Source organism: Eleutherodactylus coqui, chromosome 3 (genome assembly GCF_035609145.1).
Source record: "Eleutherodactylus coqui strain aEleCoq1 chromosome 3, aEleCoq1.hap1, whole genome shotgun sequence".
In the NCBI taxonomy this organism is placed as follows: domain Eukaryota; kingdom Metazoa; phylum Chordata; class Amphibia; order Anura; family Eleutherodactylidae; genus Eleutherodactylus; species Eleutherodactylus coqui.
Genome location: NC_089839.1, coordinates 252,275,252 through 252,293,721, shown reverse-complemented (window position 1 = coordinate 252,293,721; position 18,470 = coordinate 252,275,252). Strand labels below are relative to the sequence as shown.

Genomic DNA, 18,470 nt, shown 5'->3' with positions numbered 1-18,470 from the left:
GTACACCGAGTGATGTATAATTTAGTATCTGTGTATTTGCTACATTTTCATTATTGATTAGAGATGAGCGAACGTACTTGTATTAGGGTACTCGAGACGAGTACCACGCGATGTTCGAGTTACTTTCACTTTCATCTCTGAGACGTTAGCGCGCTTTTCTGGCCAATAGAAAGACAGGGAAGGCATTACAACTTCCCCCTGTGACGTTCCAGCCCTATACCACCCCCCTGCAGTGAGTGGCTGGGGAGATCAGGTGACACCCGAGTATTAAAATCTGGGAAAGTGCTGCTGATGCTGCTGCTGCTATAGGGAGAGTGTTAGGTGTAATATTAGGCTTCAAGAACTCCAACGGTCCTTCTTAGGGCCACATCTGACAGTGTGCAGTACTGTTGAGGCTGCTTTTAGCAGTGTTGCACTTTTTTTTTGTATATCGGCCGTGCAGAGCATTGCGTCCTCAGTCTGCAGTCATTGTACATAGTATAGGGCCAGTACTGGTGAGGCAAAGACAGTGGGAAAGGTGAAAGAGATATACTGTCTATATAGGCAGTGGGCTTTTTCAAACAAATTTGGGAAAAATACTATCTTTGGGCTGCCTGTGACCATCTTGAGTGTACTGCGTCTCTGCTGGGGGTAGTAGTCCTAATTATTACGCAGCTAAGTGTTACAGCAGGCTTGCGCAAAATTGTTTCCTGGCTCTGCGTTGCCCGTTACATCACCGCCGTCATCCCGTCCAGAGGGAAACAGTCTGCAGTAATTTTACACAGTATAGGGCCAGTACTGGTGAGGCAGGGACATTGGGAAAGGTGAAAGAGATATACTGTCTATATAGGCAGTGGGCTTTTTCAAACAAATTTGGGAAAAATACTATCTTTGGGCTGCCTGTGATCGTCTTGAGTGTACTGCGTCTCTGCTGGGGGTAGTAGTCCTAATTATTACGCAGCTAAGTGTTACAGCAGGCTTGCGCAAAATTGTTTGCTGGCTCTGCTGTCTCCGTTACATCACCGCCGTCATCCCGTCCAGAGGGAAACAGTATACATATATACGCTGCCTACAGTATCTGTCTGCTGTCTCAGCTCAGCCTTTAAAAAAATAGAAGCAAAACACTTAAGGCCTACTAGTGGACTTTGGACACTTGACTGCTTCTGCGCTGTGAATTCCACTAGCTCAGTCATATGCACCTACGTCTCACTACAGGCTTGCGCAAAATTCTTTCCTGGCTCTGCTGTGCGTTCCGTAAGCGAAGTCAGCCTCCAACCACAGGCCAATAAGCGGCACATTTAATTACAGCGTTCTGTTTCTGCACTACTGATAATACACCATGCTGAGGGGTTAGGGTAGGCCTAGAGGACGTGGACGCGGGCGAGGACGCGGAGGCCCAAGTCAGGGTGTGGGCACAGGCCGAGCTCCTGATCCAGGTGTATCGCAGTCAACTGCTGCGGGATTAGGAGAGAGGCACGTTTCTGGCATCCCCAGATTAATCTCACAATTAGTGGGTCCACGCGGTAGACCTTTATTAGAAAATGAGCAGTGTGAGCAGGTCCTGTCGTGGATGGCAGAAAGTGCATCCAGCAATCTATCGACCACCCAGAGTTCTACGCCGTCCACAGCTGCAACTCTGAATCCTCTGGCTGCTGCTCCTCCTTCCTCCCAGCCTCCTCACTCCATTACAGTGACACATTCTGAGGAGCAGGCACACTCCCAGGAACTGTTCTCGGGCCCCTGCCCAGAATGGGCAGCAATGGTTCCTCTCCCACCAGAGGAGTTTGTCGTGACCGATGCCCAACCTTTGGAAAGTTCCCGGGGTCCGGGGGATGAGGCTGGGGACTTCCGGCAACTGTCTCAAGAGCTTTCAGTGGGTGAGGAGGATGAAGACGAAGAGACACAGTTGTCTATCACTCAGGTAGTAGTAATTGCAGTAAGTCCGAGGGAGGAGCGCACAGAGGATTCGGAGGAAGAGCAGCAGGACGATGAGGTGACTGACCCCACCTGGTTTGCTAAGCCTACTGAGGACAGGTCTTCAGAGGGGGAGGCAAGTGCAGCAGCAGGGCAGGTTGAAAGAGGCAGTGCGGTGGCCAGGGGTAGAGGCAGGGCCAGACCAAATAATCCACTAACTGTTTCCCAAAGCGCCCCCTCGCGCCATGCCACCCTGCAGAGGCCGAGGTGCTCAAAGGTGTGGCAGTTTTTCACTGAGAGTGCAGACGACCGACGAACTGTGGTGTGCAAGTTTGTCGTGCCAAGATCAGCCGTGGAGCCACCACCACCAGCCTCACCACCACCAGCATGCACAGACATATGATGGCCAAGCACCCCACAAGGTGGGACGAAGGCCGTTCACCGCCTCCGGTTTGCACCACTGCCTCTCCCCCTGTGCCCCAACCTGCCACTGAGATCCAACCCCCCTCTCAGGACACAGGCACTACCGTCTCCCGGCCTGCACCCACACCCTCACCTCCGCTGTCCTCGGCCCCATCCAGCAATGTCTCTCAGCGCACCGTCCAGCCGTCGCTAGCGCAAGTGTTTGAGCACAAGCGCAAGTACGCCGCCACGCACCCGCACGCTCAAGCTTTAAACGTGCACATAGCCAAATTGATCAGCCCGGAGATGCTGCCGTATAGGCTTGTGGAAACTGAGGCTTCCAAAAACATGATGGCGGCGGCCCCGCACTACTCGGTTCCCAGTCGCCACTACTTTTCCCGATGTGCCGTCCCAGCTCTGCACGACCACGTCTCCCGCAACATTGTATGCGCCCTCACCAACGCGGTTACTGCCGAGGTCCACTTAACAACGGACACGTGGACAAGCACAGGCGGGCAGGGCCACTATATCTCCCTGACGGCACATTGGGTGAATTTAGTGGAGGCTGGGACCGAGTCAGAGTCTGGGACCGCTCACGTCCTACCCACCCCCAGAATTGCGGGCCCCAGCTCGATGCTGGTATCTGCGGCGGTGTATGCTTCCTCCACTAAACCACCCTCCTCCTCCTACGAAACCTTTGTCTCGCAATCAAGATGTGTCAGCAGCAGCACGTCGCCAGCAGTCGGTGTCGCGCGGCGTGGCAGCACAGCGGTGGGCAAGCGTCAGCAGGCCGTGCTGAAACTACTCAGCTTAGGAGAGAAGAGGCACACGGCCCACGAACTGCTGCAGGGTCTGACAGAGCAGACCGACCGCTGGCTTTCGCCGCTGAGCCTCCAACTGGGTATAGTCGTGTGTGACAACGGCTGTAACCTGGTGGCGGCTCTGCAGCTCGGCAGCCTCACGCACGCGCCATGCCTGGCCCACGTCTTTAGTTTGGTGGTTCAGCGCTTTCTGAAAAGCTACCCACGCTTGTCAGACCTGCTCGGAAAGGTGCGCCGGCTCAGCGCACATTTCCGCAAGTCCAAGGCGGACGCTGCCACCCTGCGCACCCTGCAACATCGGTTTAATCTGCCAGTGCACGGACTGCTGTGCGACGTGCCCATACGGTGGAACTCTACGCTCCACATGTTGGCCAGGCTCTATGAGCAGCGTAGAGCTATAGTGGAATACCAACTCCAACATGGGCGGCGTAGTGGGAGTCAGCCTCCTCAATTCTTTACAGAAGAGTGGGCCTGGTTGGCAGACATCTGCCAGGTCCTTGGAAACTTTGAGGAGTCTACCCAGATGGTGAGCGGGGATGCTGCAATCATTCCTCTGCTATGCCTCTTGAGAAGTTCCCTGCAAAGCATAAAGGCAGATGCTTTGCACTCGGAAACGGAGGCGGGGAAAGACAGTATGTCGCTGGATAGTCAGAGCACCCTCATGTCTATATCTCAGCGCATTGAGGAGGAGGAGGAGGGGGAGGAGCATGAGGAGGGGGAAGAGACAGCTTGGTCCACTGCTGAGGGTACCCATGCTGCTTGCCTGTCATCCTTTCAGCGTGTATGGCCTGAGGAGGAGGAGGAGGAGGAGGAGGATGATCCTGAAAGTGATCTTCCGAGTGAGGACAGCCATGTGTTGCGTACAGGTACCCTGGCACACATGGCTGACTTCATGTTAGGATGCCTTTCTCGTGACCCTCACATTACACGCATTCTGGCCACTACGGATTACTGGGTGTACACACTGCTCGACCCATGGTATAAGGAGAACCTTTCCACTCTCATACCCGAAGAGGAAAGGGGTTCGAGAGTGATGCTATACCACAGGACCCGACTGTCAACTGACAGTGCCGACAGGCTTACACTCATAAAGATGAACAAAGCCTGGATTTCCCCAGACTTCTCTTCTCCACCAGCGGACAGCAGCGGTACCTAAACAATACGTAGGCTGCACCCACGGATGGAAGCATCGTTCTCTATCACCATCAAAAACGGGGACCTTTTAGCGTCATCAATCTGTGTATTATATTCATCCTCCTCCTCCTGAAACCTGACGTAATCACGCCGAACGGGCAATTTTTCTTAGGCCCACAAGGCTCAGTCATATAACTTTTGTAAACAATGTTTATACGTTTCAATTCTCAATTCAATAAAGCGTTGAAACTTGCACCTGAACCAATTTTTATTTTAACTGGGCTGCCTACAGGCCTAGTTACAAATTAAGCCACATTAACCAAAGCGATTAATGGGTTTCACCTGCCCTCTTGGTTGGGCATGGGCAATTTTTCTGAAGTACATTTGTACTGTTGGTACACCAATTTTTTTGGGCCCTCGCCTACATTGTAATCCTAGTAATTTTTAGCCCACCTGCATTAAAGCTGACGTTACCTCAGCTGTGCTGGGCACTGCAATGGGATATATGTATGTACCGCCGGTGGGTTCCAGGGAGCCACCCATGCTGTCGGTCCACACGGAGTTGTAACTCCATGTGTCCACTTCTAAAGAACCCCAGTCTGACTGGGGCATGCAGTGTGGGCCGAAACCCACCTGCATTAAACCTGACGCTACCTCAGCTGTGATGGGCACTGCAATGGGATATATTTATGTACCGCCAGTGGGTTCCAGGGAGCCACTCATGCTGTGGTCCACAGGGACTTCACATTAGGGATTTGTACCTGCCAGTGTCTATGTATTAAAAACCCCGGTCAGACTGGGGCATGCAGTGTGGGCTGAAGCCCACCTGCATTTAATCGGACGTTACCTCAGCTGTTATGGGCAATGCAATAGGATATATTTATGTACCGCCGGTGGCTTCCTGGGACCCACCCATGCTGTCGGTCCACACGGAGTTGTAACTCCATGTGTCAACTTCTAAAGAACCCCAGTCTGACTGGGGCATGCAGTGTGGGCCGAAGCCCACCTGCATTAAACCTGACGTTACCTCAGCTGTGATGGGCAATGCAATGGGATATATTTATGTACCGCCGGTGGGTTCCAGGGAGCCACCCATGCTGTGTGTCCACAGGGACTTCACATTAGGGATTTGTACCTGCCAGTGTCTATGTATTAAAATACCCGGTCAGACTGGGGCATGCAGTGTGGGCCGAAGCCCACCTGCATTAAACCTGACCTTACCTCAGCTGTGATGGGAAATGCAATGGGATATATTTATGTACCGCCGGTGGCTTCCTGGGACCCACCCATGCTGTCGGTCCACACGGATTTGTAACTCCATGTGTCCACTTCTAAAGAACCCCAGTCTGACTGGGGCATGCAGTGTGGGCCGAAACACACCTGCATTAAACCTGACGTTCCTCAGCTGTGATGGGCACTGCAATGGGATACACTTATGTACAGCTGGTGGGTTCCAGGGAGCCACCCATGCTGTGGGTGCACACGGAATTTCCCATTGCGGAGTTTACGTGCCTGTGACTATTTATAAAAAACCCCGGTCTGACTGGGGCATGCAGACACCTTGACAGAATGAATAGTGTGTGGCACATGGGTTCCCCATTGCTATGCCCACGTTTGCAGCTCCTGATGGAGGTGGCACAGGATTGGATTTCTCATTGCTTCTGTACAGCATTATGGGCTGGTGTGGCTATGAAGTGAGCGTGTGGCATGGGGGCAGCTGAAGGCTGCGCAGTGACACTTTTGTGTGTGCAGCAGACGCTGGGTCGTGTGGGGCGGTTGGGCAGCATGTTACCCAGGAGAAGTGGCAGCGGAGTGTCATGCAGGCAGTGATTGTGCTTTGTTGGAGGTAGTGTGGTGCTTAGCTAAGGTGTGCCTTGCTAATGAGGGTTTGTCCGAAGTAAAAATTGTTGGGAGGGGGGGGGCCCACTCTTGCCGCTATTGTGGCTTAATAGTGGGACCTGGGAACTTGAGATGCAGCCCAACATGTAGCCCCTCGCCTGCCCTATCCGTTGCTGTGTCGTTCCCATCACTTTCTTGAATTGCCCAGATTTTCACAAATGGAAACCTTAGCGAGCATCGGCGATATACAAAAATACTCGAGTCGCCCATTGACTTCAATGAGGTTCGTTACTCGAAACGAACCTTCGAGCATCGTGAAAAGTTCGTCTCGAGTAACGAGCACCCGAGTATTTTGGTGCTCGCTCATCTCTATTATTGATGTAACAAAATAGTTTTTTAATCAGGAAGTAAAATGGTAAAAACTGCTGTTGGAGAATAGATGGTGAGTAATACAATGGGCGGTGCAAGGAATCAGATTCCTGAAGCCGTTCATCCGGGGCTCCCCATCTCACCTGTACGGAAACAGCATGAGAGGATTATGAGGCAGAGCTATGTACAATGGCTAGGGGTGAGACTGCACACTTAGGTTGGACTCACAAGTGCGGATGTGTTTTTGCACCACATTTATGCTGAATGGGTGTTGCGTATCTTTGTGCGCCTTTTTTATTTTACTGTACTTTTTGTGCACACCAGTTGTGCACAATTGCATGCAAAGAAAATACACGCACCAATGCTCCCAGCCATTGAAATGGTCGATTAGTTTCAGGAGTTCCAAATGTTCTCTTTGGGGGGCGTCACACGAGCGTATGCGCAAAAACACTTTCCGCAGCACAGCATATTTGTGCATGAGCGAGGAACATAATCCGCGTGTTGCACGCGTGTCTGCTCCTATTACCGTGATTTTTGCGCATATAAGGCCAGTTCACAAGCATGCGTGACACCCTTTCCGTGGAATTCAATGGCTATTTAAGCCTAATAAGGGCCAGCTGTTCTCTTTTCTCTGCATTTTGCGTATTTTCATATAGACTTCTATAGCGCTTTTGCTATGCAAAATGCAGGAAAACAGAGAAGGACCTATTTTTTGTGCGCACACTAAATGCTCGCACAAGACGCGATCATCAGAATGAACCCATTGAAATCAATGGATTGTATTCTCTGTGTTTAGCGTGCACAGATTTTGCACAGCTGTGTGACTCTCCCCTTTCCCTGTGCAAATGCGTAGGAAAATAGAGCATGCTGCTTTTGTTTTTGCGTGACCGAAATGCGCATGTGAATGAATCCATTGAAATAGATGGGTTCTATTTTCTGTGTATTACGCTCAAATTTTCTGCACGCAAATACATCTATGTGACTCTGGCCTTATCCTTTCAATGAGGTTTTCCCGGCCAGCACACTCATCATCTATCTGCAGGACAGACGATAAATGTTTGATCAATGGGGGTCCCATCAATCACCAGAACGTAGACCCCAAGTTCCCCGTTCCTTTTTATACATGTGTTTCTATTGAGGCTTGCATGTAGTGGTAGATGAGCATGCACACTGCGGCTCCATGCAAACACAATGGGAAATATGGGACAGGCCAAGTGCCATCTAGTCATAAGTAAGAAGACAAGTCTTTGTTGTGCATTTAAAACCGGGAAGGAGGAGCGTTATTGTCATAGAGGTCATATAGACTCATAGAAGACTTGGTAGTGATTGCATTTTGGTAGGGTCTGTTCATACCGCACCACAAAATGCCCCCTATACATGCTCTGAATGTGTCCGTAGACCACTTGGATGCCAAAACAGCGTTCCTTTGGCATCCAGGAACATATAGGCATCAGTATGCCTTTCAGTAGATAGAACATACACCCGACTGTCTTCTTCTATGTGGCTGGGCAGTGCAAAACTGCGTTGTTCTACAGTGGTGGTCTACCGTGTACAGTTGTATATGTCAGAGATATCCTTGGATATATATGTCAGTTGTATTTCTCAATGTATTATTCAAATAGATATCGTAGTTGTTGTGATATACGTTCTATTTCCAGGCGTTCATCTAATTGGCTGTTGCTGACGAGATGCTGGATATTTACTACTTGTCCACTGACATAGGATACATCCATAGAAATGTATGTATCTATCCCAGACGTAGAGATGAGACATATGTAGACCGACTTCACTCCTCCACGCAGCTGTAGTCACATGAGCAGCTTCTTAGAACACGGTTTCTTACCTGTAAATACCAATTTAAAAAGTACAGAATTAAAGTGATCTATCCATAAATCAGCTAATATTAAGTGAAGAATGCAATGCCTTGTGTGATAAAAAGTATAAAAAGTAGACTGTGCTTATTACTTACCACTCTGGGCTCCCGCGGTGAGCCTAACTGCTGCGGATCCTGCCGACAGCCAGATCCAAGTGACCACCCCCACTGATCTAGTGAGGTCTTTAGCCATGACCCTGCTGGACAAGTCGCTCTCGGGTTGCTAAGGCAGCCAGCACCTTAAGGCCATGTCAAGGCCCAGGCAGCATATTTAACCCCTTAGTGATGGCCAATACACCTTTTTACTGATCTCACTAATGGGCTTTAAACCTGCGCAAATTTTTTTTAGGTTGTTGCTTGGACATGTTAGGCCTCATCTCAGAAAAAGTCTAATAGACTGCTGTCATAGGTATTGTAGAATGCACTACATAAGTAATGCAGTGTAATATCCTAATGATTGAATGATCAGATCTTCAATTCCCCTTCAGAGACTAAAATGTAGTGTCAAAAAAAAGTTCAATATAGTTTATCTAAAAAAAAATTCCAGTTTAAATTTATTTAATGCCAAAAGAATTTTTGAAAAAGCAACACATAATAGGTATTACCTAGTTTCTAACTTCCAAGACAATGAAAATACTTTGTTACTTATCGTGCATGGTGAGCATTGTAAAAAGTTTTTTTTTTTTTTAATTATGCCAGAATTGCTATTTTCTTTTGCTCTCCTCCAAAAAAAGCAATATAAAGCAATCCAAATGTTGGATGTACCTTAAAATGGTACAAATAAAAACTACAACGTTCCCTGCAAAAAACAAGACCTCACGTAGCCCCGTTGCTGGCAAAATAAAAATGTTAGAATGCGGCAATGCAGATTCAATTGTTCTTCTTTAAAAGCGTATTTATTGTGCACAGTCTCTTGGTCCTTAAAGCAAAAATAGGCTTGTCACTAAGGGGTCAAAGGAGACTTCAGCTGCAAGACATCACTGTTGATTAAAGGACAATCCTTGCTCTGTTCTAGATTGTATGCTATTACTATTTACACTGTGTGATTGTTCTCAGTGAGAGAAACCAAGTAATCTTGTAGATATGATACCTTTTAAAGGCTAACAAAAATACATGATGTTACAGCAAGCTTTCGGAACTTCTATCGATCCTTCCTCAGGCTAGAGTGAAACTGGTTTGGATGGGGCACACAGATAACACAAATGCAGAGAGAACACCCCTTTTGATCTAAATAAATGTTCACACACAGAAATTTGAGACTGTTTCACACACAAGACTTAAAAGAACAGACAAACTGAGCAAAGAGATAAATACTTAATCAGTCCACTGAACTGAGGAATGTGACAGTTTTATGATGTATGTTATTTCTCCTTTAAAATCTGCACATAGAAGGAGCTGGAAACACTACCTCTGCAGCACCACCAATTGGATGGCAACATCAATTTCTGAAGTTTAAAAAAAAAAAAAAAAAAAAAAAATACCGTATTTACACTGTGTTCCACATTATTATGCAATATTAATAAGATTTCAGAATGTGCGTTTAGGCTTTATTGTTTAAAAGTAAAGTGTTTGTTTCATTTTTCATGTCCTTTTAGATGTGTGCAATCAACCTCAGACAAGTTTGTTAATTAGATTGCCAGGTGATCTTGGTTAAAGGGAAAGTTACTTATAGGGAATGTTCCACATTATTAAGCAAGTGACACTTCTCATGCAATATAGGGAGGAGACAAAAACCTTTGTGCGAATGAAAACTGTGAAATAGTCCAATGTCTTGCAAAAGGCATGAAAACAATTGATATTTCAAGAGAACTGAAGAGAGACCATCACATTGTTATTCACAACACAGGCGAATACAAAATGATAAAGGCTTAAGGTACGTTTACACGGGGCGATTATGGCCCAAATAATTCACTGGGAACAGCAAATTCGGGCGATAGTCATTCTGTATACACACGGCTGCTAGCAAGGCACTGATTGAGAAATCACTCGCTTGTTGGAGTCGCTTGGTTTTTAGCTCACCTGAATACCAAGTAACATAGTAACATAGTTCGTTAGGCCGAATGAAGACAATGTCCATCTAGTCCAGCCTCTTCATCCTCCTGTGTTGTTGAGCCAGAGGAAGGCAAAAAACCCCAAGAGCAGAAGCCAATTAGCCCTTTTGGGGGAAAAAATTCCTTCTCGACTCCCCAATGTCAATAAGACTGTTCCCTGAATCAACCCCTAATAGTTCCTACCTGCCTGTATACCCAGATTAACAATTAACCTAAGATTTATAACCTATAATATCCTTCCTCTCCAGAAAGACATCAAGTCCCCTTTTAAACTCGTCTATGGATTTTGCCATCACCACTTCCTCAGGCAGAGAGTTGCACAGTCTAACTGCTCTTACAGTAAAGAACCCTTTTCTTTATTGGTGATGAAACCTGCTTTCCTCTAAACGTAGCGGATGCCCGCTTGTTTATCAGGCCATCTAAAATAAGCAGTGAATGGAGGTGGGTGGTTGTACAAGATCTCTGACGGCTCCACCTCCATTCTTTCTATGACTATCGCTTCTGTATGAAAGCACGAGAGCAATAGTCTGTGGCACGGCTGTCGTCCCAAGTAAAGTAGAAAGAGAAAATAGGCAGCAGAGTCCAAATCTTCAGGTGCAATAAAAAACTTGTATTTTCATCAGAACATCACATCATCAAAAGACACAGCGACGTTTCGACCGTTACATAGATGGTCTTTGTCTAGCTTGACAAAGACCATCTATGTGACGGTCGAAACGTCGCTGTGTCTTTTGATGATGTGATGTTCTGATGAAAATACAAGTTTTTTATTGCACCTGAAGATTTGGACTCTGCTGCCTATTTTCTCTTTCTACTTTGTTAACCTGTGGGATTAGGATTCATTCCCAGTTAGGCGTGCAGTACCCTGCGTGTGGAAGAAACCCCCCCCCCCCCTTATGGGTTATGGTGAGTGCTGCTGAATACAATTTTTTGTCTATCTGTCCCAAGTAAAGTGACCTTTATTAAGGAAAGTTTCTGCCAGATAAATTAATGTTATTAAAAGGGCATCTGTAAAAATGCCACTGATGAACAGCAAACAAGTACGTGAAGGTTCAGGTGTCCCCGGAGTGTCACAAAACTCTCGATGCAAGATCTTCAAGGAGCTGGCAGTTGTGCATTAAGCTTTAGTTTGGCTGCCCCTAACCAACGTTCACAAAAAAGAGGCATTTGCAGTGGGCTCAGAAGTACAAAAAGACCCATTTTCAAACAGTTTTATTCACTGATGAATGCCATGGTACACTGGATGGTCCCGATGGATGGAGTTCTGAATGGCTGGTGAATGGCCACCCTGTTCCTACAAGACTGAGATGTCAGGAAGGAAGTGAAATGGTAGGGACTTTTAGGGTCCCTGAGGGTGTCACAATGAACTCTGAATTATGTGGAGTTCCTAGCTTAGCATTTTCTGCAATAATATAAAAAGAATAGTGCCTTCAGAATGAATTCATTCTCATGCAAGACAATCCACCATCCCATGCTGTGAAGAAAACATTGACTTCTTGGCTGTTATGGGCATAAAAGGAGATAAAATCGTGGTTTGCCACCATCATTTCCTGACCTCAATCCTATTGAAAACCTATGGCACATCCTTAAAAGGAAGATATATGAGAGTGGGCGTCAAAACAGGGAAGCAATACTGTCATCTTCTAATGAAATACAAGCAGAAACTACACATGAACTGGGATGTTCAACGGATAAGAGAGTTGTCTAAGTCATCAAAGAAGGGCTCATATATTAATATATAATGGGTGTGGAAATATAAACTTTTGGTTTTAAAGTGACCCTCCATGCCTGGTGAAGCAAAGATGGCCAAACCGCTTCTTGGACTTTCTGATGCACAGTCTGCATTGGTAGTCTAAGACTCTATATGATGCTCTTACTGGCCAATACTCGTCACATGGGCAGCACTGGTCAATCAAAACAGGTGTAGTATCTTAGAGTCGGGGGGCGGGGGGATTACCATATTCATGACCTTCTCCAGTGTCATCCTCTGGTGTCCAGGATGCAAGGGTGTGTTCTTCAACTCTGCCGCTGTGATGTCAGGCAGTTGTGGAGAGCGTCTTTGCTCCCTGCCAATGGTCTGGCAGAGAAGCAGGGCTTCTACCAGGTGCTTCACAGTACCTTTCCCCTTTCTTAGCCATGGCACTAACGGAGGGGGACACATTCATAGCCCTGCCATGCATCTGTTTTAATGGCACATGGCAGGCCAGACTCGTCTCCCAGCAGAAGTCCCTGCAAGGGAGTGGAGCCTAAACGCAACAGCTCGGCCGCTTCTATGTTTGAGGCTGGTTTCATGTGGGCAGTCGTGATATCACCGTGAGAAAATCACAGCAATATCATACTTTGGCTCATGAGATCTCTGAGTGTTAGTGATGCTTTTTCTTGCAAAAACATTGCTGCCACTTGCGATTTTCTCTCGAGAAAGACAATAGGACTTTCTAATGATAAAAGCGCATCAAACTGCATGAAAATCACAAGTTTGTGTGTTACGATGCAATAAAACGAAGGCTCCATTGGGACACATGGGCAATTAAAAAAAATTGCAAAATGCAGAAAGATGAACATGCCGCATTTTTTTTTCATGCAACATTGCATGAGTGAAAACACAGTAAATGTGGAAACCACTGAAAAGCATGGGTTTCATAAATCTCCATTTTCACGCGCTCTCACATTGCGCGATTTTATCGCTCGTTGGAAACTGGCCTAAGGGGAAAAGCAGTAGGTGCTATTCCCTTACAACAACACCAAAGAATAGTTACTGCACAAGCTTGCTTGAGTCAAGATTAGAGATGAGCGAGCATACTCGCTAACGCCAATTACTCGATCGAGCATTGTCCTTAGCAAGTACCTGCCCGCTCGGAAGAAAAGGTTCGGCTGCCGGCGGCGGGCGGGGAGCGGCGGGGGAAAGCGGGGAGGAATGGAGGGGAGATCTCTCTCTCCCTCTCTCCCCCCCCCCCCCGCTACCCCCTGCTCACTGATGCAACTCACCTGTCACCCGCGGCGGCAACCGAACCTTTTCTTCCGAGCGGGGAGATACTCGCTAAGGACAATGCTCGATCGAGTAATTGTCCTTAGCGAGTATGCTCACTCATCTCTAGTCAAGATGTAGCAACTATATGTTGGTGGTGTTAAAAAGGCCAGTGATTTTTTTCCCTGCACGGATGCAGTCACATTTATTGATTTAGTGCATTCACAATGATTTGAGATCAATATTTTCCCCTATAAAGGAGTTGTATGCATTTAGTAAAAAGCTATGCTTTTTTTTAACAGGAACACTTGCCCATGGGCTGTGACTTTTAATTGTGATTGTTCTCAGCAAGAGAAACCAAGTAATCTTGTAGATATGATACCTTTTAATTTCTAACAAAAATACATGATGTTATAGCGAACTTTTGGACCTCCCAGGCTCCTTCCTCAGGCATAAAGGGTATCAAATCTACAAGATTACTTGGTTTCTCTTGCTGGAAACAATCAAATTTTGTTCTGCTGGCTAACAAGGTACTAAACTTTTTTTTGCTTTAATTCTGTGTTACCTGGGAATACTTGGTGGAACACGTAATGGTCGAGAAGGGATTTGTGGTGGCGGCACCAGAAAAGAATCATTAATGCCGGTAAAAGACTCTGGGTTGGAAAGTACAGGTGGTAGTCCATGGTCAGAGTCCAGAAGTGAGGCAGCATGTGCAGGGAAACAGCCTGTCGGTGAAGAAGATGGCTTTTCTGTTGGAGCATGGTGGTCAGGTCTTCTCTGAGATGTTGGACTTGACGATGGAGAACTGTGAAGGAAGAACAAATAAAAATTCAGGAATTAACTTGATTATTTACATGTAGCCATGATTAAACCCAACAATTAAAGTGGCCCTCTAGTCCTAGACAAACAAAAATGTCCGCACTGCTTCTCTTACTACCCGATGCACACAGGATGCATTGGACGTGAGCAGAACTGGTCGATCAAAGCAGCATACTAATGATGCATACTAATACACAGTGTGCATCAGGTATGCAGAGAAGTACAGGACAGCACACATTACAAGTCCTAAGTTTGGGCCATGGGGAGGTTGAGTATTATGTGATATGGCTACTTAAGTATGGGTAAAATATGCCCATCACGTTAGAGCTATACTCTGTAGACAAATATTGAGAAATTGCTTCTAGTGGCTTCAAAAGCTACAGATTTTATTGCCACTCCAGCTTTTACTTTCTGCTGGCATCTGGAACAGAGAGAATTTGATCTAACTGCTCCGGCTACATACGGATTTCAGGTTCACGTATGCAGTTGATTATATTTGACATCAGCAAACAGCAGCTTTCACCTTCTACATATTACTTCTAGAACTAAACTATATTTCTAAGTACCGGCTCTGTTCATGTAAATTTACCTCCAAACTCGATTACTATAGCTCAGCCTCTTCTGCAGACTTACTAGCAGATGAACAGTACCGCGCCAAAGTTTTAAGCAGGGTGAAAAAAATGCTGCAAAGTAAGAATGTTTCAAAATTAGAAGGGTTAATAGTTTATTTTGTCAATTAACAAAATGCAAAGTGAATGAACAAAAGAGGAATCTAAATCAAATCAATATTTGCTTTACCTTCAAAACCACATCAGTTCTTTTAGGACCATTTGCATACCATATTTGAAGGAACTCGGCAGGGAGGTTGTTCCAAACATCTTGGAGGACTAACCGCAGATCTCGAGTGGATGTCAACTCGCTCAAATCCTTCTGTCTCTTCATGTAAGCCCAAACAGACTGGTTGATGCTAAAATCAGAGCTCTGTGGAGCCATATCATCACTTCCAGGACTCTTTGTTCTTCTTTATGCTGAAGATAGTTCGTAATGACATTGGCTGTATGTTTGGGGTCGTTGTCCTGCTGCAGAATACATTTGGAGCCAATCAGACGCCTCCCATGATGGTATTGCATGATGGATAAGTATCTGTCTGTATTTCTCAGCATTGAGGATACCATTATTCCTGACCAAATCCCAACAGCATTTGCTGAAATGCAGCCTTAAACTTGCACGGAACCTCCAGCATGCTTCACTGTTGTCTGCAGACAATCATTCTTGTACGGCTCTCCAGCTCTATGGCAAACAAATTGCCTTCTGTTACAGTCAAATGGCATCTGTTGCCAGAGACGTAACTTGAAGTTCCTGGGCCCCAATGCAAAACCTGTAACAGGGCCCCCAACAATAATACTTTATTCATAGTACTGGGCACCCTATATGGAGAAGAGAGGCCTTATGGGCCCCGTAAGGTTACTGGGCCCGGGTGCAATCGCATCCCCGGCATCCCCTATAGTTACGCCACTGTCTGTTGCCATTTTTCTACACATCAGTTTCCATATTTTCGTGCATAGTTGAGTCCCTTGGCCTTTTTTCTGCTTTGACCTTTTGGTGGCAATCCTTCCATGAAGACCACTTCTGGCCAGACTCCCCCAAACAGTAGGGTGTCTCACTAGTTTCTGCCAGCTCCGGGCTGGTGACAGTGCAGGACATCTTCCCATTTCAAAGAGAAGTAAACATAAATGGGTCCTTCATCTGCTGCACTAAGTTTCCTTGGCAACCACTGCATCTAGGGTCCTCAATGTTGCCTGTCTCTTTGGGCTTCTTCCAAAGAGCTTGAATAGTACATCTTAAAACCCCAGTCTACTTTGAAATCTTTGCCTGGGCAAGGCCTTGCTAATTCAGTGCAACTACCTTGTGTCTTGTTGCCGTGCTCAGTCTTGCCATGGTATATGACATGTGACATGAAACTGTCTTCCTCAACCTCACCCTTGTAACCGAGTTTGGCTGTTGTTCACCCTGTTATAAGCCTCCTAGACAGCGGTTTCTGTTTCAGTTAATAATCGTGTTTTAACTTGCATATGAAAATGATCATTATCACCTGTTTGATATAATGGGTTAAACACACACTTGATTATAATCCTACAGAATCCCTGACTCTGTGCAAATGTACCTAGAAGAATTGATGCTGTTTTGCAGACAAAGGACAGTCACACCAAATACTGATTTGATTCGGACTTCTCTTTTATTCATTCACTTTGCATTGTGTAACTGGAAAAAATAAACTTTTAACATTTCTATTTTTGAAAGCATTCTTACTTTGTAGCATTTTTTTCCACACTTGCCTAAAACTTCTGCACAGTACTGTAGATGGTCAACAAACAGTATATTAGGAAATCAGGCAAACATGATAAGTCATTGAGCCATTATTGGTGCAATAAGTAGCAAAGTAGCAAGTGCAATGCAGAAAATCACTACATTTGTCCATATAATGTAGCTATACATCATACCCCTAACAGACATTATGGAACAAGTGAGAGTAGGAGGCTTCATAAGAGAAAATGTCTTGTGGGTTTATTGAGCAACATGTCTGATATAAACTATAGTCACTGGCGTAACTATAGGGGATGCAGGGGTTGCAGTTGCACCCGGGCCCAGGAGCTTTAGGGGGCCCATAAGGCCTCTTTTCTCCATATAGGGAGCCCAGTACTATGAATAAAGCATTATAGTTGGGGGCCCTGTTACAGGTTTTGCATTGGGGCCCAGGAGCTTCAAGTTACGCCTCTCCACTAAGAGGTTAAGAGAAGTTTTGGGGCCCCAAGATAAACTTTTGCACCCGGGCCCATGAGCCTTTAGCTACTCCCCTGGCCATAGTTATGGCCGTGACTATAGTTATAAACCTTCCTTCCTCTAATTAATTAGATGCTGTTTATTAACAATATTCTGTACCAGCCAATCTGCGTCCAAGAATTGTCTCCAGGAGGTGTTAGAGGGTTACAACCAGTGTATGCTCTGTTATCGCTGATGATCTGCTGAGCTTCCGCTGCAGCATGGTCCGCCTTTAGCATCTCATCCGGCTTCTGAGCCTCCTCAGATGATTCCTTCATCAAAGCGTTTTGGTCCTCTGAAGAACACAAGTGAGCCAGTAACTCGGCACGTATGAATCTCCTTACCTGTAAAGTACAATGCATTCAGATAGGATTTCCTCCCCACATTCCAACAACAACTGTTTTTTTTATAAGTAGCTATATGAAGTCTTGTTTTTTGGGGGCAAGTTGGTATTTTTGCTACCATATTGGGGAATAGCTAAATTAGCATTTAAGTTCTATTATTTTATATTTCTTTTTTTAAATAATTTTCTACATTTTCTTTTCTATAGTGACTAAACTGAATTTGATAGCTTTTTTTTGTTCTTATTTTTTATACTATAATATAGACACCCAGGTATGCCTTATGTATGCCATAACAGGCACTCTCATAGGAAGACACATTAAACTTTGATCAGCCTCATTGCGTCCAATCAAACGTTTTTGGGATCATTCGTACAAACAATCTCACCAGCAGCATGCCAGATGAAACCGGTTAAGGATCACAGTTATGAAAAAAGAAGCATTCTTGGAATCAGAAGGGGTATTCACCTGACGTAGCTCCTCTGCTGCTCCAGTGGATGGTCCCTCATCGGTTTTTACTTCTAGCCACATGTCCTGACATAGCAGAATGTGCCTACTGCAGCAAGGCCAGTGATTGGCTGCGGTGGGGAAGACCAGTAAGGGACAGGCCACAGGGGTAACGGGAGCAGCAGGTGGAACAGGATCAGGTGAGTATGTCTTATTTTCTAATGTTACAGGCTTGCACAAAGAGCACAGTCATGCCATACACTTGCTATTTTAGCAGTGGATGGACAAAATCTTTCAAACGGACGCATCAGGTCTTTGGCAGACTACTGATTGACATTAGGTTTTCAAGAGATAATCACCAGAAATGGTCAAAATTGGCTGTTTCGGGTGACCATTATCTAATGTATATGGCAGGTTTCTGAGGAGACTAAAGGGCCATTTACAAAGGATGATTAACGCTCAAAATTCATTCAAATGAATGAAATTGAGTGACAATCGTCCTGTGTAAATGCAAAAAAATAGTTTACTATTCATTCACTTCTTGTTTTTGCTGACTTTCAGTCAGTATAAAAAACATTGCTGGATTGCAGGGTTCTCGCTCAGTGTAAACGCTCTCCGCTCAGCGGGTCATGTAGAAGGTGAAGCGCTGAGCCAGAAGACAGCAAGAACCCAGCGATCCAGTGGTGATCACTGTCT

The 18,470-nt window shown here is 45.9% G+C and overlaps 1 protein-coding gene across 1 annotated transcript in view; it reads right to left on the bottom strand.

The window, feature by feature from the left end:
• DNM3 (dynamin 3) overlaps positions 1-18,470 on the bottom strand; it is a 310,170-nt gene that overhangs the window by 64,729 nt on the left and 226,971 nt on the right. Inside the window, exons 13-14 of the mRNA XM_066594996.1 lie at positions 17,107-17,330; positions 13,913-14,152 (exon numbers count right to left, since the gene is read on the bottom strand). Coding sequence (XP_066451093.1) covers positions 13,913-14,152; positions 17,107-17,330 — 464 coding nt within the window. The remainder of the gene's footprint in view (positions 1-13,912; positions 14,153-17,106; positions 17,331-18,470) is intronic.